General features: G+C 46.2%; 1 protein-coding gene across 2 annotated transcripts in view; it reads right to left on the reverse strand.

Moving 5' to 3' along the window:
- TP53BP2 (tumor protein p53 binding protein 2) overlaps nucleotides 1-21,747 on the reverse strand; it is a 330,278-nt gene that overhangs the window by 102,268 nt on the left and 206,263 nt on the right. For both annotated transcript variants that reach the window (XM_086927962.1, XM_086927963.1), the window contains exons 6-7: nucleotides 10,351-10,525; nucleotides 488-669 (exon numbers count right to left, since the gene is read on the reverse strand). In XM_086927962.1, the coding sequence (XP_086784088.1) occupies nucleotides 488-669; nucleotides 10,351-10,525 (357 nt within the window). The remainder of the gene's footprint in view (nucleotides 1-487; nucleotides 670-10,350; nucleotides 10,526-21,747) is intronic.

Consider the following 21,747-nt stretch of genomic DNA (forward strand, 5'->3'; position numbering starts at 1 on the left):
AGATCCCTGCTTTCAGGGAAAGAAAGGGAAGTTAAACACAGCAAGCATATAATAAGGGGCCGAGAACGTAAGTAAGAAGACTGAACAGAATTGCCAGACGTGACAGGGGAAGAAGCTTGAAGACAGGTAGATGGCAGGAAAGACATTTGTGAGGATTAATAGTGGGAAGGAGAATAATCGTAAGCCTAGGAAAGGGTAGTAATGGGGAATAAGTATGAATGAGACTACTACTGGGAGGTGACTGCTTTGACAGGGAAGTGATCAGAATGTATTTGATGATGGATGAGGATCTGGGATGCGATGTGGAAAGCAAAGCAGAATGTGAAGGGGGTGTCAAGGAAGGGCAGTAGCCAGGGGACATTTGAGGATGTCTCTCCCTGTTAAGGAAAAAGAAGCCATAACAATCGTGGGAGTACGGAGGAAAGTGAGATATTTTCTAGGAAGCATTAGAACAGTGCCAAAAAAGAATCCAAACCACAGCCATTACCTGCAGCTCCTTGTAGAGACGGTCCAGCTCTGCTACTGCAGACTGGTTGTCATGGTACCCGTCAATCTTGCCATTCTTCAGCATCTCTAGTTGTCTACTGAGTTCTTCCACCTTGGACACAGCAACCACCAACTCCTTCTGCTTCTGTTGGAACATGCTATTCATTTGTTCTATTTCCTCCACTAGAAGACAATGAAAAGAAACCACAATTTTGAAATACTCCAAAACAGTATCACAACACCTTTATCTAGATAAAAAGTAATCTCAAAAGGCATCAAGAACTACTATAATGCTAAGCTGTATACAGTGACAACTTAGGTGTTGTTATATGTATCGACACTCCTAGATGATCTCTAAGACAAGACAATTTAAGTGGGCAAACTACGGTCCAAGTAGCAGAAAGTGTATAAAAGCTTAAAAGGCTGGTTGGTCACTTATTTTAAGGGTAGATACATGTCAGCGTAGACCTAGGGAAGATTTGTAGCAAATGTAACACGTGGAATGACCAGCATACTAAAAATACTAGGGGACCCATCATTTGCAAACTCTCAAGCGAATACAGATTTCACAATCATTAGAACACATAACAGTACTTAAAAGAGAAAAAGAAAATCGGACGACATTATTGCTGGTACTTTGTTTTCTTTTTTCAGGTCAGTGTTACACAGGCATCGGTTGGCTGTGCACTGCCAGGCCAATCAGTAGAGCCTTCTCACCTAACCCTGTGCTCCAGTCTGGACTAGAGAAGGAGTTCTCATCCAATTGGTCAGACAGTGCATAAATTGCATACATGACTATGTTCTTCTGTTGCCTAGTCCGCAAGTAGAGGAAGATAGCAAAGTTTAGTGTATTTTGAGTGTGTCATAGGAAGCAGTAGCGTTTTGGAAGGTGAAAGAAGCAGGTTATGTAGCATATATGATGGTCTTTAGGAATGCAGTTTGGCGTGCAGGGAACAGGACAGCAGAAACTGAAACTGCATTGTAGGATGGCTGAGGATGGGCACCAGAAGGAGCATGGATTGTATGGCAAGGGATAAGCCATCAATTGCAGTTTGTTTAGCAGGGTGCGGAAGGGTATTAAACCAGAAAAGTCTTCTTTTACAGATTCTCAAAAAAGGTAATGGCTTAATCAAGGAAATTCCTGGCCACATAAGATCAGAAACATTTAGGTAGACCAAGTTGCAGTGTCCATAAGGAAAATGCTACTTACCAGTATGCATCTGTTCTTGGCATGTAGAGCTGCAGAGTTACACACTGTGCATAGATCGCCACCTAGTGTTGGGCCCAGATGTTTGCAGTTTGTTTTTGTCCTGAAAAGTTCTTTGGAAGTCACAAGATAGGTGACTCCTCCTTTGGACCGCATTGCGCATGGTCGCCCGGCTCCATCCTCAGATTGTTTTTCGCCATTGCAAGAAAAGGAAGGATGTCCATGTAAGCTGTATCTAATTAAGATAATACTGGAACAAATAAGGGTAGCCGGGGAGGCGGGTGGGCGTGTGTAACTCTGCAGCTCTACATGCCAAGAACAGATGCATACTGGTAAGTAGCATTTTCTATTCGAGGTATATGAGCTGCAGCTTACACACTGTGCATAGATTGTATAGCAGTACCCACTCTTAGCGGCGGCCACCCCTATCTGTTGCAGTAGTTTGAAATAATGTTTTGAGAACAGCCTGGCCCACATTAGCTTGTTGTTTTGTTTGCACATCTACACAAAAGTGTTTTGTGAATGTGTGCGGTGTAGATCATGTAGCTGTTCTGCAGATGTCATCTAGGGGAATGTTCCCTAAAAATGCCATTGAAGACCCTATTTTCCTTGTAGAGTGCGCTTTAGGAGGAACAGATAACGCACGTTTAGCTTTGTGGTAACAAATCTGTATGCATTTGACAATCCATCTAGCTATCCCAGATTTTGAAATGGGATTACCCTTATGTGGTGGTGAGAAAGACACAAAAAGTTGTTTGGTCTTACGAAAGGGTTGTATTCTCTCGATGTAGTATAGAAATGCTCTTTTGACATCTAGGGTATGAAGAGCTCTTTCTGCTACTGTCTGTTGGAAGGGAGAAATAACTTTGGGCAGGAATTTGGGATTAGTACGGAGAACGACCTTATTATGATGCATTTGCAAGAAGTGTTCTTGAATGGTTAGTGCTTGTAGTTCACTAACTCTCCGCAGAGATGTAATAGCTACTAGGAACGCAACCTTCCATGTTAAAAATTGTAGTTCTCATTTATGTAAGGGTTCGAAAGGAGGTCACATTAGTCGTGTGAGAACAATGTTTAAATTACAAACAGGAGAAGGTGGTACTCTGGGAGAAATTATTCTCTTAACACCTTTGCAGCTATGGAACGTCCAGCTCCAGTGCTGAACGTTCCATTGTGCAGGTGCAGTTGGAACGTCCAACGGCAGCACTCCCGAGGTAGTGGTGCCGTCAGCCGTTGGACTGGCGCAGCACTTATGAGGTTAAGGCCTTCCATAAAGGCTTTAATAGCAGGCACGCTGAACAGAGATAGATGCTGTCTGTTTTGCAGATATGCTGCTATTGCAGCAAGATGCAGTCTAATAGACGTGTAGGCTAAGTTACATCTTTGGAGGTGCAGTAAGTATCCTATGATATGTTGAATAGACACGTGTGGGGGATTAATATTGTTGTTGTGACAATATATTACAAAGCGTTTCCACTTAGCTGCATAACATGCTCTAGTGGTTGGATGTCTAGCTTATTTTATGACATTCATGCAGTCTGGAGGAGGGTTAAGATATCCAAATTCTAGGATTTCATGAGCCAGATCGCAAGGTTGAGCTGAGCTGGGTCCAGGTGCCTGATCTCTCCTTGGTTCTGTGTTAAAAGGTGTGGAGACAGGTATAATTTTTGGTGTGGTACTACAGACAGTTGTAGCAGTATGGTGTACCATGGCTGTCTGGCCCACGTTGGAGCAACTAGGATGAGGGTCAGAGAATGCTGCTGTAGTTCGCGTACTACTAGTGGCATGAGTGGGAGAAGTGGAAAAGCGTACGCAAATCTGTTTGACCAGTTCATCCATATCGCATTGCCTTTGGACACTGGGTGTGGATATATGGCGGCGAAGCGTGAGCATTTGGCGTTTTCGTGGGTGGCAAAGAGGTCTATCGGAGGTTGTCCCCACATCTGAAAGAATGGTTGAAGAACTTGCGTCTGATGTTCCCACTCGTGGGTCTGTTGTGTCTGACGACTTAACAGATATGCTATGGTATTTTGTACTCCTGGAACATGCTGGGCTAGAAGGAATATGTTTTGAGGTATAGCCCACCGCCACATTTCCTGTGCTAGTTGAGTTGCAGGGAGTGTGTTCCGCCCGGTTTCTGTATGTAATACATGGCTGTCATGTCATCTGTGCGGACTAAGACAGCTTTGTTTGATACTTGCTTTTGGAAAGCTTTAGTGCTAGGAATATAGCTAATAACTCCAGGTGATTGATATGGAGTAACTTTTGTTGTGGTGTCCACCTGCCTTGCATGGTGTGTTGCAGTAGGTGGGCTCCCCAGCCGGAGAGCGATGTGTCCACTGTTAAGACTATTTGGGGAACTGGCTCTAGGAACTGTCGCCCTTTGGAAAGGTTTTTGGTGTTCCACCACTGCAGAGAGCGATGAGTTAGGCCATCTACCAACACTAGGTCTGTTAATTGACCTTGAGCCTGGTTCCACTGATGTGATAAGCACTCTTGAAGAGGACGCATTTGAAGTCTTGCATGGGGCACTATGAAAATGCAAGCGGCCATCATCCCTATGAGTTACATGAACGCTCTTGCTGGAAGTGAGTGTTGTGGCTGAAACTTTGAGAGAAGAGCTTGCATGCTGGCTATCCTTACTGGAGTTGGATAAGCTAGCACTGTTGAAGTGTTTATTGTGGCACTGAGGTACTGTTGTACTTTGGATGGTTGCAGATGAGACTTGGTGTTGTTTATTGTGAACCCCAAGTTGTGGAGCAGTTGGATGGTGGCATGGGTGTGGTCCACACACTGGTTGTATGAGCTGGCTTTTATGAACCAGTCGTCGAGGTACGGGAAGACATGGATGTGTTGTCTTCGTAAGTGTGCCGCCACTACTGCTAGGCACTTGGTGAATACCCTTGGTGCTGAAAAAAAGCACAGGTGCACCATAAATTAAGAGTGTGCTAAAACAACACAATTATCGCAAGAGCACAAATACTGATGTCCAGAAGTCTGGTTTGTTTGAATGATTTATTTTTCAAGTGAAGAAAGACGAACAGCCGACGCGTTTCGTCCCGGATGGGACTTCTTTAGGGCAAGAATAGTATAACAATTCCTTGGCGGTGTATGTAGTCATGTAATAGAAGCCAGAGGGTTGCGGTACGTTTCGTAGTCTCTAATCGAAGGTTATTTTAAGATTTCAAAGCGACCAGGGTCTTAAGGTAATTTCAATCCTACAAGGTGAATGTCCAGCTGGGCCTGAAATTATACTAAATCGAACTATCACCAATAGAATAAAAGCAATATTGATCCAAATACAATGGCGGGTGTCACATCGGTGTGCACATAATCCCCATCTAAGTATTTAAATAAGGGGAAAATTACAATAGTGGCAATTTTTGTATCAGGTGCATTTCTATGAAGGTTCCGCCATCTACTATGTACTAGAATACCCTTGGTGCTGTTGTGACTCTGAATGGGAGTACTTTGAATTGATAGTGCTGCCTGTCTATTACATTCTGAGATACTTCCAGTGAGCTTTGTGAATGGGAATGTGGAAATATGAGTCTTTGAGATCTAGAATAGCAAGGAAGTCGTTTTGTAACATGAGAGGAAGGACTTGTTGAAGTGTGCCCATGTGAAAATGGTCTGACTGTATGTATATGTTTAGCGGTCTGAGGTCTAGAATAGGCCTTAGAGAGCCGTCCTTCTTTGGGATAAGAAAGTATAGGGAGTAAACTCCCTTGTTTTGTTGATGCAGAGGAACTGGTTCTATTGCACTTTTTTCTAGCAAGGATATTACTTCTTGCTTTAGCAGTGATAGATGCTCTTGTGACATTGGACGCTGTTTGGGTGGTATGTTTGGGGGGGTAGATGTTAGTTCTAGACAGTAACCGGATTGAATAATTTGTCGCACCCACCTGTCTGATGTGATGTTGGTCCAGGCAGGAAGGAATTGTTGTAGTCTTCCCCCCACAGGAGTGGAATGGTGGGGGGAGAAGCGGAGGAAAGTCATTGGGTAGGGGTGGAGGCAGAGTAGGAGTTGTTGGTTTTGCCCCTGCCCTTGTTGTTGTTACTCCTATAACCCCCTCTTTGGTAGCGCTTGGTGAATTGACTAGGGGTTTTATAGGAAGTGGAGGGGCTATCGGAGGCGTAGCCTCTTGTGTTGCCTCTATAGGATGAGCGACGAAAAGAACGTCTGGGAGATTGCAATTGCATAGATTTGCCATAGATTTGGCTGTGTCGGCGTCTTTTTTCATTTTCTTTAAAGATACATCGACATTACGGCCAAATAGGTGTTTCTCATCAAATGGCTGATTGAGGATGGAATTTTACACTTCAGGTTTGAAACCTGAAATATGTAGCCAGGCATGCCTACGCAGAAGGACACTAGTATTAATTACCCTTGAGGCAGTATCTGCGACATCTAGGGCACAACAAAGTAATTATTGCTGAGCTGATATTTTAACCTTCCTGTATGAGTTCATTGGCCCGGTTTTTATATTCATCTTGTAGATGCTGCATTATGGATTCTTGTTCATCATAATGTGCCCTGTCATATCTTGCCAATAGCGCTTGAGTATTGGCAATGGGCCATATGTTAGCTGCCTGTGACGCTGTGCGCTTACCAGAGGCGTCAAGGAGTTTAGATTCCTTATCTGGTGGTGAGGCCTCACCTGATGTTTGTGAATTAGCAAGTTTACGTGCATTAGATACTACTAAAGAATCTAGTGGTGCTGGACCTCTAATGTAAACTGGATCTGTAGGGGCAGCTTTGTATTTTTTCTCAATGCGAGGGTTGAGGACCCGAGCCCTGACAGGATCTTTAAATACCTCTGTTGCGTGCTTAATGACCCCTTTAAGCATTGGGAAATGGCAGTGGACCATTGTGTATTATCGAAAGTGTCCAATAGGAAATCTTCCTACACAGTATCGGTGTGCAAGTCAACCCCATGGTACTGGGCAGCTCTCTGCACTAGTAGGTTAAAACCTATAGTGTCCTCTGGTGGGGAAGGCCTGGAAGGATATACATCAGGGGTGTTATAATCATCCCATGGATTAGGTGACTGAGAGGGACTAATGGTCCCTACTGGGTCATGTGCACCTCCACCTGTGTCACCTGAGTCTGTATCTAAATCATCATCTGGATTAGTGGATGGTGTAGATGGATGATGTGGTGGTGGAAGAGGTGTAGGAGGAGGAGTTGTATGGGGAGGTAGTGGAGAAGGGACCCTTAATTATCGCCAAGATGGCCGCCGGGTAGGGAGCTCCTGTGAGGAGCTCCCGGTGCTGGGAATCCCATTCGGGCATTATTCCCTGTCAGCACTCACCAACACGACGGAATGGAAGAAGAACGGAACGTAAGAGTAACTGGATCAAGTAACTGGATTGGATTAATGACCCCTGAAATGCCCCGAGCGGACCTTCGATTCTGACACCCTCAACGCAAGGCGGCATAAGAGATGAGCATCAATAGGGGCGGCTGAAACTACGGGAGCCTAGTCCAGACAGCTTAATGACCTCGCTGAGTTGGAAGTGGTCCCCCGCTACAAGGCGGAGGAGGGCACTGGAGCTCGGCTGAAGCTTCAGGAGCCTAGTCCCGACAGCTTGACGACGTCGGAGAGTTGGACGTGGTCCCCCGCTACAAGGCGGAGGAGGGCACTGAGTTCGGTTGCTGACCCATCCCTAGAAGCTCAAAGGCACTCACGGTTGATTTGGTGAGCACCCTCTGCAGCACAGGATCGGTGACGCTGAGGAAGGGGGTCGGCGTGAACAAGCGCCCCCCCCCCCCCCCCCTCTAAGGAAGGCTTCAAGACGGAGCGGTCGATGTTTGGAGCGGCTCCGGTGTGCCCCTTGGTGTGTTTTGATCAAGGATTCGACGGAAGACCACCCCCCCCCCCCTCCCCCCCGCCGTCCAGTGGATCGGTGAGTACCGTATGGGGGCATCTGGAGCGGCTCTGGTGCGACAGTGTTTGGATGTTTGTGGCGGCGTTTTTGGGCGGGAGGCTTCCCCCCCCCCCCTCCCCCCCTCACACGGCCGGTATGCTCTGTTTACCGATGTGCTGGGGGCACCCTCTGCGCAACTTGGGAGAAGCCTGATGGGAGCAGCAGCGTCAGTGGTGATTTCTGAGGTGGCTGTACGCTGAGCTGTCCACCAAGGTTCCATTGCAGGTCTCTCCGCTCCCTGCCTGGAGTGCAGCGCACAGGATTATTTAGACTGCCTTTGGGGCGACGCGAAGGGCAACTACCTGTGTTCACATCATGTCAGACATTCATGCAGGCTTTGTTTTGCGCTTTGCCCGGACTTCTTTGTGACTGGTATTTGCGCGGGCTTTTCACTCTCATTGCTTCATTGCTAACCTGGCTGGGGCCATAAAGCTGGAACCATAAATCGCCCCCCTGCCCACCATGAAGCTACATACCAACGCGGTCAGGGAGCAGCAACACAGAGATAAGCCACCATCTAGCAGCATAGAAGCTGAACTCTGCCCCCCCCCTCAATCAACATGGAAGATGGGCTAACTCGACATCCCCAGAGTAGAAAGAGAAACCAAACTCTGGAATCCTTGCATTTTGGCTGCCATCTTAGACTGGTCTCTCCCACTCTCTCTACCTCTGTCGGCCATGCTGGACTAGTCTTTTTCACCACTTGAACTCACCCGTGGGAAACACTCATTAGGCTCATTTTAACTGGCGAATGTTTGCCACTTTGCAGTAACATACCTCCAATCACTCTTAATGCACCGATAGTTAGCCCATATAGCATCCTAAGAAATACTACTGTTAATTAGAAAGACTACTATTAATTAGCGTGTGAATGCCTTTTTCTTTTGTAGTACTATACTTCTATTTGTTTATAATGCACCGATCGTCAGCGCATATAGCACCATAATGGCCTACGTTAGATTATTATCAACTAGTGAATGTATGCCTTCTATTGCAGTATTATACCTCTTTGTTTTTAATGCACAGATCATTAGATCATATTGCACCCTATGCATGACCTATCTGATTGTACTGATTGCTTCTTTTGATTTATTTGTTTGACGATGTTTTATCTCTGAACTATGATCCCTCATGTACTCCCATGTAAAGCGCTCTGATATCCGCAAGGATCTTGTCCGCGCTATATAAAACTTTCAAAATAAAATAAATAAAATAAATGGAGAGGTTGCAATGTCTCTTTTCTTTTTTGGAAGAGGAGGAGTTGCAGGCGCCTCTTGTGGTCTCCTATTGGAGCTAAGAGCTAGATGGCCTGTCTTAGGATCCTTTACAAGAGTCTTTTGAGTAAGATCTGGTGTAAAAAGCTCTTCTGTGTAGGGCAGATCCTTCGGTGTCGAAGTTTTCGGTTCCGGAGGATTTTTCGGCACCAACTCGGTAGCTGGTCTAGGGTCTTTTGGCTGAGAACTGTAACCTTTCTAAATGTCTTTTACCGGAACGTGTTTTTTCAGTTTCAGGTGTTTTTTTGGCTCCGAAGCGTGTGAGTCGGGACCTTTAGGTGTTTTTTTACTCTGCTCAGAGTGCGGTTTTGGCATCGATGAGCTGTTGCCAGTCTTCGGTGCAGAGTGCTTAGGCGCCGGAGCAGCGGCTGGCGTGGCTGAGGGAGATGGCTTCTTCTTCGGTGTCGGCATGGGATCGGCACCGGGAATAGGCTGACTCAAGCCCGAGCCGCCTGAAGGCTTAGTAGGTTTCTTTGCCAGGCCCAAAGGCAGGGCATGGGAAGCAGTCTCTCGGTGTGCACCGGGCCCGAAGGTGAGGGTGTGACCAAAGCCTTTTTTGAGGGTGTCGAGGAAGGGTTGGGGTCGACGTTCTTACTTACGACCTGTTGAGCTGGAGTGATGTCCTCGACGTCTGAGTCTTCGGCATCAGAGGAGCTGGCACTTTCTTCGGCCCGCTGGTGTTCTGGCACGTCTACGCCCTCTTCAAACATGTCGTCGGGGTTCGAAGCTGGTGAGCGAGCCATGTTTCTTCGAGCTTGTCGGTCTGAAATTGTCTTTTTGGAGCGGAATGAGGCACAAGCGGAACAGTCTTTGGTCTCGTGCTCCGGTGAGAGGCAAAGGTTCCACATCTCATGTAGATCTGTGTGGGGAAACTTCGACCCACATTGAGGACACTTCTTGAATGGCGTCCTTTCCATGAGCCAGAGAGTAAGGCCCAGTTAGGCCCGAAGGCCTTCGCCGACAACCGGAATCGAAGACTTCGAAGTGAAGAATTGTGTCGATGGGGAGCGTGATCGAAACAATACCGTCGAACTGGGTGAGGATTGCGCGCCGAAGGAAATTCCGTTCCAAACCGGAGCGCAGGGAACACATCCGAGCCCGATGGCGGAAAAAAACAACCTGAGGATGGCGCCGATGCCCATGCGCAATGTGGTTCAAAGGAGGAGTCACCTATCTCGTGACTTCCAAAGAAATTTTCAGGACAAAAACAAACTGCAAACATCCGGGCCCAACACTAGGTGGCGATCTATGCACAGTGTGTAATCTGCAGCTCATATGCCTCGAACAAAATATTTCACTGGACATCGCCTCTAAAAATGGGTACATTTTTGACTAAATATCAAATAAATACAGCAAGCTTCATGCATTAGCTGCCGCTTATGCATCACTGAAGTCAAAACACCATTCCTACTTTCCTTCACCCCACATAATAAAGCTTTGTTCATTACTCACCAAGCTTTCCATTGCTGAGTCTTTTTTGTTCCACGTGGCCTTTGAGTGCTCGCACTTTCTTCAGCTTAGCTTCCTGATTTTCTGCAATCTCTCTTAACCTTCGAAGCTTCTCTTGCTCAGCAGCTTGCTGCTGCTGACGCTGATCCTGCTGTTTCAGGTACTTCAAACGCTGCTCCTAAATCAAGAAGATCAAAACAATCATTCTTCAAGGCCGCAAATAGCTCAAACAAGCGTCTGGTGTTATACTACCTATAGTAAGTAAATGCAAATGCCTCGCCACTATATTTTCCTTGTAGGGAAGTGGATTATTGTGTGGTTGTGTTGTGAGACCTCCCCATGTAATAATGTCAGAATCTTTATCAGATCCAGTTAGATTTCCTCAAGAAAACAGTTAGCTCAAACCTGGATAGCTATGGCACACAGCAGTCAGGCTTAATCATAGGATCACGTGTAAAGCATTCAAAAGTGCCAAAATAGTCAATAAGTAAGAAACACGATACAATAAAAATCTGACACCAATTTATAAAAACAGTATTTTAGCTTTAATGTGCCTGGGTCCAATTCATAAAAGTACCACAGGTAAACCACAAATGGACTCAAGTATGCGCACACCAATTGTGTGAGTGCATTCATGCCTTTTCACAAATTACCTAACTATTTGTGTAGTCGTAGTGGGAGGATGAGACTGGTAAAAAGTTCCTGGGTGGTGCATACTTATTTGTGAATACTGACTGACATGCATGATGTGTGTTTGTGCGACCAGAATGTGAAGCAAAATTGCATTTGCATTGTTTTTCTTCCTGGACAGGGACAAATATTTTCCCAGTGGAGAGGTCCAGTCTGTACTGCCATCAGATCTGAAGCTGATTCCACCCAGTGCTACCCAGAAAAAGGACAGAAATAAACGTATGACGTTTTCATGGTGAAATCCCCCCTCAAAATGTTTGTGAATGCTCAAAAACTTGCGAGCTGACAGCGTTCAACAACTAATGCCCCCTTTAAAGACATTATTAGCGCACCTATGTTTCACTGATTGCACTCAGATTCAGGACTCTAGAAATAAACCTTCCTCCACAACCTCACCTTATTGGCTGCTTCCCATTACGAAATCCTCATGCAACCCCTTCCACATTTCCTAAACTCAAATTGCCAAATCTTGGTGACCTCCGCCACCATAACTTCGTTCTTTTAGTAATCTTTAATTTGTTTAAGATTAATATTTATTCTTGATTCATTACAATCATACAGATATGTTTACAAAAAGAATACAAAAATGGATGCATATTTTGTAATAAATTAGCATGCTGTGAAAATTGTCAAAATAGCTTGGGGTTACCTCTTGTGGATCAACCTCGATTTAAGATCATGAATTTAGTGTCCGCAATGTTTATTTCTAAGCTCTGCTGTTTACAGAATATATCAAAGTGAAGCAAGATATTCTGAAGGCCCATAGGGGATTTTGAAGTGAATAAGGAGTCATCTGTGAACATTAAGGCTGATGACTTAATATTCACCAATCTAGGTGTATCAACATCACAGTCATCCAGGATGGTAATAAAGTCATTCATATATAATGAAAACAGAGTGGGTGCCAGCACGCATCCCTGCCTTACCCCACGGTACACGGAGCCGTTAATTTGCATGTTGCTCCGCACCGGACTTGAGCATAATTACCTTGATGATGATTGATTAGAACAACCAATAGATCTGAAGAGATGCCCATGGTAGACAAAACTCGCCAAAGATTATTTCGAGGCATGGCTGAGTGTAGATCAACAATAACAATGTACAGACTACCAAAACCCCCAAGACCACAGTTTTCCAATAGATTAAAAGAAAACAACAAACTTGATCAATTGCACGGACTTCCTTTGTAAAACCTGCTGGGAAGCGGGGTTAAGATCTTAAAGTCTTCCATTCAGGTATGGAGTCGATTTAGGAGTATTCTGGGAACAGTCTATCAGACTGATTGGTCTGTAATTATGCAGGTTCTTCAGGGGAACCCTTTTTAGGCGTAGCCTAGCACAGCACATGCACTAGGAAATTGACCTCTTGGAATTACTTCAGCTTTCTTCGAAGCTCGTGCATGTGGTGCTCACACGCTATTGGCCTTTGCGTCTGACTTTACTACGCAATTGGTCAAAGGAGTGTGGATGTTCCAGCTTCTTTTGAAAGGTTTACTCCCCGAGTGTTTTGCTCTCTGGAGCCAGCAGCGGCGCACAGAGGCAATCTGTTTTTCTTCAGCGTGGAAGCACTTTTTAATTATTGCTTTCCACCAGTCGCCTCTTGCACCCTTTTGCTTGTTTACTTTGTCTAAGATTTCAGGAGGTCAGTTCAAGGGGCCATTAACTTTTAAAACGTTCATATTTTCATTCTTGGGAGCCAGCAGCGGCAATCTGTTTTTCATCAGCGTGTGCGCGCTTGTTAATTATTGCTAACCGCCCGTCGCCTCTTGCACCCTTCTGCTTGTTTACTTTAAGATTTGGGGAGTTCAGTTCAAGGGCCATTAACTTTTAAAACTTTCATATTTTAATTGGATAATATTCGTTTTGCTTTTAAAAATAGAATTACTGCCTGTATTCGAAGAAAACAACGTAATGGATGCAGGGGGTACACACTGCTCACAGATCTACTACCTGCATCAAGGAAGCTGGCAGATCCTACTTTTTATAACACCTAGCTGAAAGTTTTCTAGCAATGCTTCGGTTAATTGGAGAGAAACACCAAACTCAGACTTGTGTCATGATGATGTATTTAGATTAAGGTCCGAAGGGGACGCCATGTTGTGGAAGATTCCATATTCCTTCTGCAAGTCATTATCATGAAAATTGTTAAAGCAGTCAATTCAGCTGATTTGATCTACAACTACAACTCCCAGAATGTATTGGCGGAGTGAAATGAAAGTCTGTGACTGGAAGGCAGTGTCTGACACATTCTCTGGTGTTCTTGGTAACGCACTGCCTTTTGATGATCTTTACTTGGTGGCTCTTGGCTGTTGGGTGCCATACTGCGTGTGCCCAGCCAATCCCTGCCTCGGAAGCCCAGCCATGAACACGCAAGCCTCCTGCATTGTGCTTTATTTGAGGCCTTTAATGTGGCGTGTTCCCGCCCGCCTGGAAGGGATGGCACACTTAAACACCTTCCCAGTCCCTCCCCAAGGGGGCTGCTCTTTTAACTCCCTCTCACTTCATTCAGTGCAGCATTAAGTGCATGTCTGACAGCCTTTGAGGTCTTATTCTCTCGGTTTATGGTGAACAAGGTGGTATATGTTTCTGTGCTTTACACCTTCACTTCACCCAGAAACAAGGGGTATTTTCTACCATTGGCCTTGTGACCAACTTTCAGAGCCAAGTTCACTTGGACATAGACAGATGTGGAATAAATTCCGAGACACCGATCAAAGTTTAAATGTGACTGGGGCCCGACTAAAAGGTGAGACAAATTTAGTTCTAAAATTAGTAGAAAGTCATTTAACGCCGGTATAAAAGTTTAACTGTCTCTCCGGGTAACAAGCCAGCAAGGACAGAATTATTTTTTTTTTTAAATGATAGGGCAGCACATTTTTAAAAAACGCATGGGTAGGATGGTATTTCTAAGATCCCAAAATGGAGCCGTGTAGGACTGTATGGTACACAGAGGGATAGCCAAGCTGTCGGAGTCATGTGAGGACTTGCTCTGTTGTCTCAGAATGAGCTTCGACCGTGGTTGCAACTTTCCAAAAAGGTTCGAGCCCTACGCCTGAAAGATTTGTATAATTTGTGACGGGTGGGTCAGCCCGCTAATGAAATAAACCCATATGATGGGTGCGTTATAAGAAATGGGTTTGCAGCGAGGCATTGTGATTGTTTCAAGCACGCAGACCAACCTAGAGACTGGCTACTTACATAGTGCTTAGAAGTATGCTTGATTGGCGCTTCAAGCTGTTCTCCCATCAGTTGTTTGCAGCGGACCTTGATAGCCCCTTCCTCAGCGACCATCTAGTTTGAACCTGTACCTAATTCCGGCCGTGTTAAGGGAAAACCCCCGGGAGCCTTTGCACTTGGTTAACAAGTGCTGGCGGCCAGTTAGGAACAACAGCGACCGATTGGAAATGTATAAGGAGCAGATTGTACGGTCTGTGAGAGAGGGCAAATATTCCTTCCTGGAGGCCACAGCCTGATCTTTTTGTGCATGCACAGACGTGCTTTTTATTTTCCTTTTCTTTGGCATCTTTTCTTAGTTGCACGCCTGTTTTTGTTTGCTCATTGCGGGGGTGTCCGCTGTCTTTTTTTGCTTTTCCTTTTCTTAGAAAACATTTAAAGCTTTGGTACTTATGGTGCATTGCTACGGATGTGAATGAAGTGCCCACGGAGTGTATAAACTGCTACATGTCTGACCACCTTCCTGCATCTAAGAATCATGTAAGGTTGACCCGATAAACCTCATCAGATCTATTAGCGTAGATGGTGGCTAAAACGAATAGTTTCTTACCTGTCGGTGTAGTTTTGCAGCTTGAAGATCTTTCTTGATTCACTATGCTGTGCATTATTCCGCGGTCTAGTGGTTGGGTCTGGAATCGTAGTCTTTTCTTTGTGGTTTTTTTCGTAGCCCAGGTGGGCGTCGACGTCCCACCTCTTGGTGTCCTTCATGTGACGTCGGCATGCTTCCTGCGGTAACTCCCACCCTTGGGCGCCATCTTCGGATTCTTTTTTTCCCGTTTGTGTTCTGTTTCCGAATAGTATGGCAATGCTTCAATATTTTATTTTACCGCTTTTTCCTTCAAAAGTCTAAGTCTTTTCCCCCTTTTTAACCACCTCTTTCTCCAGTCTCATCTTTCTGGCGGAGGTGGGTGGTTTCGCTAGTGAATCCAGAAAGATGTTCAAGCTACAAAACTACACTGACAGGTAAGAAACTGTTTGTTTTGCAGCGTGAATCTTTCTGGATTCACTATGCTGTGCATTGACTTTGTAGCGGTTTGTTATCATTGTGGCGGCTGGGTGGAAGTTGTGCTTTGATTTTTGAATGTGTGTTGAAGCACCTTCTGTCCTACTTGTGCTTCTGTATTCATTTGTATGTCCACACAGTAGTGTTTTGTGAACGTGTGCACTGAAGCCCATGTTGCCGCCAGGCATATTTCCTGAATGGGAGTGTTAGCCAGGAAGGCTATTGTTGTGTAGTGTAGTTCCTATTTTCCCTATAGGCCCTGCGCATTGGAATAACATAAACAGCAGTGTAGACGTAGGAGTGCGGTCTCCTCGGTCTCTACTGACAATGTTAGACTTAATTGGGTTTGTACCAGCTAGCTCAGAGGTCACTGGAAACTTTCTTGACCGAATAGGAAGTGATCAGCTTCCCTGGCTCAGACAAGAAGGGATTCAGTTTTCCAACAACCGCATAAACATGACAACTTTGCTCCTCAGAATAAGAGTCAATCTCTAGAGTCATGTGAAACAATAGACAGCTTTTTTCACTCAGTCAGTTGCGCAGAATTACTTTCACCAGTTGTGCAGAGAATATAGAGACGGGCGTTTTCAATAAAAAGGTATTATTTATTGAACAGTCTTTCTTCTCATGCAAGAGAAATGAATTGCCACAATTGCAAGACTTGTTATTTTAAAAAGTGCGTACAGCAGAAGGAGTATTGCGAAACAATACTGTAAAAGCATTAGCCATACGATAGTTAAAATGAATAAAATATATACATTCATATATACATTTGGCTAACGTACTCAACTGGTGCTTCTAACTACGCCTACCCCAATGTAACTGACCTAAGCCTAATACGTGGGAGGGGAGTAAGTGAATAGCAGTTTAAGTTAAGTTGGTTTTGCCAAGGGTTTGCTTCAAGAATTCTCTCTAAGGGTTTAGTCAGCACCGTACCTCTGGAATAGAATGTTGGAAGTCTGGGATCTCCTCTCAGGACTCGATATTCCAGTTACCCGCAAGGGTAGGCTGGAAACGCCGGAGCTGGATTTTCTCAGCAAGAGAAAAGACAGCGTCTCTCTCAGCGCGTCAAGGAGGAGGAGGGGCAGCGTTCGTGGGCTTCTCGCATCTGCTGGGCTCTGCAAGGGACAGCTGTTCTGCTCCTGTATTCACCACCACCATCGCATTTGCTTAAGGCAACATTGGTATTATTTATACCTGAAAGGTGCCTTGTTTGACGTAAGTTTTTGGACATAAGACGTCAATAAAGATGTCACTAAGAACTGGTCGTTCTTACAGTGCTCGTTAGAGTTCTATTACTAATCAAAACAAAGCAAGCGGGCTTTCCCAGGTTGCTGGGGGTTTTATCTGTTGAAAGAACTCGTGTGTTATCTAGGAATCTAAGGAAGTGGCTTCTGCTGTGTCATGTACTGTAATGAGCTGCAGAGACGAGTTACTGAAATATGGCTCTGATCGTTTATGCCATTATAGGGATACCTATTGATTATAGCCGTATAGGGGCATGAGTTCACAATATTGATCGGGGTCCTAGATAGAACACAACAGTTGCTCCCTTTTTCCTGGTTGAATGGGCCCGCAGCCCCTCTGCTAGTTCTTTCCCAGCTTGTTTGTGGCAGAATTGTATTGCTTGTGCGATCCATCGTGCAATTGTCCCCTTAGTAACTGCTTTTCCCATGAAACGGTCTGCGAATGACACAAATTTTTTTTTGTTTTTCTGTGATCCTTAGTTCTCTCTATGTAGTGCATGACTGTACGTCTGGCGTCCAGAGTGTGCAGTGCCCTTTCTGCGTTTGTCGTTGGCTTCTGGAAGAAACTAGGCATTTGAATAGTTTGCTTAATGTGTAACTTAGACACCACCTTTGGCATAAAGTGTGGGTCCGTTCTCATCACCACCCTATCGTTGTGAACCACCCTATCGTTGTGAATTTGTATGTAGGGTTCTTATAGCGTTAACGCCTGTAGCTCGCTCACCCTGCGCAGCGAGGTGATTGCCACCAGGAAAGCTGTTTTCAAAGTTAGCATTTGTAGGGAGGCCTTATGGATCGGTTCAAAGGGCGCTTTCATGAGTTCCGTCAGTACTAGGTTGAAGTTCCACGCTGGTGCTGGTACCTTCTTTGGAGGTGCGATCCTCTTTGCACCTTCCAAGAATCTTTTTACAATTTGTGAAGTAAAGACGCTCTTCCCTGTCTCTCCTCTAGTGTAAGCGACTATGGCTGGCAGCTGTACCCTTAGCGAGGATGAGCTCAGATTAGCCTCGAGCAGGTGCGTGAGGTATTTAAGCACTGTTGAATCTTGTCATCTTGTTGTGCAGTTTTTCCCTTCTGCACCATAGTGTGGACCTCTTCCATTTGGCCACGTAGCACTTCTGCATGCTAGGTCTTCTTGCCTTTCGAATTACCCTCAGAGTGCTCTCAGGTAATTTAAGGTGTGCGAACTCTATGTCCTCAGGAGCCAGGCTGAGGTTTTCCGGCTCTGGGCCATATGTATGAAGCCGTTTTTGAATCGCAAAAGCCGAAATTCGCAGAATTTTGGCCTTAGCGATTCGCAAACGGCCTTTTTGCATTATTTCCAATGTATCCTACAATCGCAATTTAAGGAATCGCAATATTTTGCGATTCCTTATTTTGCCATAGCATTTAAGAAATCGCTGGTGCAGGGTGCTTTTGAGCCGTTGGGCGCTCAATGTTTTTCAGTGGGAGTCTTGAAAGATGAACAAAGGCTGCAGGTTCGGGGACGGAGATTCTTCGGGAGCGACCAACACTTCGAGGGGTAAGTTGGGATCTTGGAGGAGAGGTAGGCACCCCGGATTTGGGCAGAGGGGGCTGTGGGGCGCCGGGAGCAGGGGTGTCTTTTGGTGTCGTGAAATCTTACCCTCTGCTGGCCGCGGTTGGTGGGTCCCTGGTTGTGAGGCTGCATGCATCGTCTGGGTTGTCGAGGAGGGTCTGTGGGCGCTGGATTTCAGGTCACAATCGCCGGGGAATCCTTAGAGTCTTTGTCCACTCTGGCACAGGCCGGGCTCGGCGGGTGCAGAGTGTGCTGAATTCACAGTTCCTGGCTGGCACCAGGTGTATTGCTGTTTGAGCAGAACCACTGCTCGTGGGTGTCCCAGTCTTTAAGATGTTCACGGCAGGCAGGTCCACAGGGGTTTTCAAGGTTGCTGCATGCGGGAGACGCAAGGATTTAGCAGGAGCAGGTTCAAGGATCAACAGGCCTGTAAGGCTGGGGTCAAGTCAGTTGGTGTCGTCCTCTTGTTAGCAGCTGCACGTCAGGTCTTCTTCTTCTTGATCTTCTTTCTTGTTTTCAAATCAGGTTCTCCGCAAGGAAGGTTCAGGTTGCCTCCAAATACTAAATTTAGGGGCGTTACAGGTAGGGTAAGGGCAGGGACCAATGGGTCCCTGTCCTGGGGCGAGTACACCCCCTATCCTGCTCCTCTCCTGTGCAAGGGGGGCAGGAGCCTATCTCCGAATGTGCAGGGCTCCTCATCCTCAAGATGGCTGGAGCCCAGAGTTGTGCTTCACCTCGCCTCTCCCACCTGAGGGGTGGAGTTGGCACAGGCTGGCACACCCCCTCCTCACGTAGGGTTTCCCGCCAGTCTTACCGCCAGAGTGGGGGTCAGAACCGGTGGTGGCCAGTTGCTGGGTACAGCAAGTGGTCTGGAGAAGCTCACGGAGGCGGCATGCCTTTGAAGCTTCCCTGCCCATCCTGGGGGAGGAGACCTAGCACCTCGCCCAGGACGTGCATTGTTGCAGGCCCAGGAGAGCGGATGGCTCTCTACCTAGGGGTCCAGCAACATGTCTGCTGTGTGGCAGCCTAATCAGCCTCTCAGACAAGACGTGTATTGTAGGTTAGGTTCAGGGGGCAACTCTAGTTCGTAATGACAACCTTATACTCTTAATGGCAGCACTGCACTTGAAGTGCCCAGGAAAGGCCCTGGGTACTGTAGGGGCACAGGGCTCATGCAACCTGTGCCAACACCACTGGCATAGTACACCCAGCTAGAGAAGTGACTGATGGATGCCAGGGCAGTGTGTTTGTGGGCATGGCACACAGGGATGTGTGCCATGTCGACTCTTTGTTTAGTTCTGCACCAAGACACTCCGCCTGCAAAGGCAGTGTGTGTGTTTCAGGGGACAGGGCCCCTTAGGGTGGCACAATAAGTGCTGCAGCCCTTAGGGGTCTTCTCTGATCACAATGCCCTGGGTACCTAGGTTACCATTTACCAGGGGATGACAGGTGGCCAGAGATGCCAATTGGGTTTTAGTTTCAACACAGTTTCAGGGAAGAAACACAGGCCCTGGGCACCTGGTTGGCAGGAGTCCAGGGCACGCTCAGTCAAAGCAAATCAGCAATTCAGCAAAAAGTGGGGGCATACCATGCAAGAAAGATGACACTTTCTCACAGGGAGCGGTCCCTAAAGCTCCTGGCGGCCTGGAGCTCGGCTCCGAGTTGCTCTCAATCTTGGTCGAAAGGAAAGATCTAGAAGCGGTCATGGAGCCCCCCATCGCCCTTGATGTTCGTCACACTCCAGGTCCTTGGGACGATCAGCCTTCGAGGTACAAGAAGAACTTAAGGCGCAAAAGCGTTCTTCAACTACACCCTGTCCATCGGCTGATGAGACGAGGAAAGGGGTGTGTCGTCACTATGGACTTCAGACCTCAGAGACTGCATCTGGGTCGGCTCCGCCCTTTCCCAATTTTCTGGGAGCCGAAGCAACCCCTGCCCAACTCAGAATTTTATGAGGCTTTGCGCCTCATCTTTGGGTAGCCTGGCCTTCACTTAAGTGCCTCCGAACACTGTGGGGTTAGGAGGGGCACCCCCTGGTATACATATCAACAGAGAAGCAAAATCTACAATTGAACATTTATAAACGTTCTGTAAATGTGAAGGAATCTGAAAATAGAAGCTAAACATTAAGTTAGTATTCTCAGATTGATTTGCGGGACCACTGCAAATGCATCAAAAATAATAGTTTGGACGATTACTGGCCACAACAGAGTTTAGAAAAACTCCAAACATCCTATTAAAATCAAAAGTTTGATTGTTTTGTATTCGCTCACAAATTAAATAAAGTTTGAGTTTGAGTTTTAAAATACTTGTAAAGCGCTCATACACCTGCGGTTTCTTGGCGCTACAACTAACAAGATCCAGGGCTAAAAAGACGGGGGAGACTGTTAGGGATTTAATTAAAAGACTTTGTGAACAGGTGGGCCTTGAGTTGTTTCCGAAATTGCGGATACAGGGTGATAGTCCGCAGATCCAGGGGAAGGGAGTTCCAGAGTATCGGGGCGAGGGTAGAAAATTTCGAGCCACCCCACTTCTTTGTCTAAAGTATCTAATCATTTGTGCATTCGTTTGATGAATGTGTGTTTCTGTATATTTTGAGTATTGTTTAGTGGTTGAACTCTGAAAATGCTTTGGTGGGGTCCTCGGTTTCCAGTATTGATTCAGTGGATTCCCAAAATTATTTAAGATTCAATAGGGTCCTAACAGGTCAAAAGGTTAAAAACCACTGCTTTAGATGCAATAAATCATAACATGTGGTTTGCAGCCAACGGGCTGAAACACCTTTTGGAATCCTCTTAGACTAGCCACAACAGGCTGGTGACCACTCTGGTACAGGAGAACAGGTTACTTGTCACAGTCAGCTGTCTTCGGGTCCTCTGTGTATTTATCTCCTTTAAAACGGTCCAGCCAAGAAGTGGTCCTGTTGCTGTGGATGAAGAAGTCTGAGGATGCTGAGATGTTGAAGAGATACAGTGAGTTTTATTGGGGCCACAGGACTCAATGTCCATGTTGCATCATAATCTCTGGGGGGGACCAAAGTCTACTTCAACTTCAGCTATGGCACCCTGAGGCTTGGAGACATCTCAGGATGGTCCGGACTCAGTGGGCCAGTAGGCACTTTGTCATCCAGCTGCTGGCAGATGTCCCTGGAAGTTGTGCTTTCAAAAAAATTAAAGGTTTCTTTAACTTTTGGTAGCCCTCTTGATTAAAAGGAGGTTAGCAACCTAGGCCTTGGAGTCACGTCTTCCGCCCTGGCACAAGGGGAGCTTGTTCCCACAAGTGGGCACAGCAGGCACACTCCTCTTCCTGCGTCCTTTGGGTGCTACCCAGTCTTTGATGCGGCCTCTCTTTGAGCAGGAGGGCAATCCATTTGTCTTCTTCCAGTTCAGCAGTGATCTGAGAACTGTGAGTCTGGGTGCCACTTTCATGCCATCTTCGTATTAATGGGAGGGGAAGACACACAAGTCAATGGGGCATTAGTTCCCACAAGGCTACCCTTCACAATGTAATCACTTCCTGAGGGTTTGGCCAGCAAAACATTTGAGGATAATACTCTCTAGCCAAATCTAAAATGGTGGAAGCCTATTTCCACTGTGAGGAGCCCTGGGCGCTCCCCTGTGGCAGAACCCAGCATAATGAGCGTATACTCTTGGGAAGCCCGTTCTGCCACTGGTTTCTCCCTCCAAAGAT

Source organism: Lissotriton vulgaris, chromosome 6 (genome assembly GCF_964263255.1).
Source record: "Lissotriton vulgaris chromosome 6, aLisVul1.2, whole genome shotgun sequence".
NCBI lineage: Eukaryota > Metazoa > Chordata > Amphibia > Caudata > Salamandridae > Lissotriton > Lissotriton vulgaris.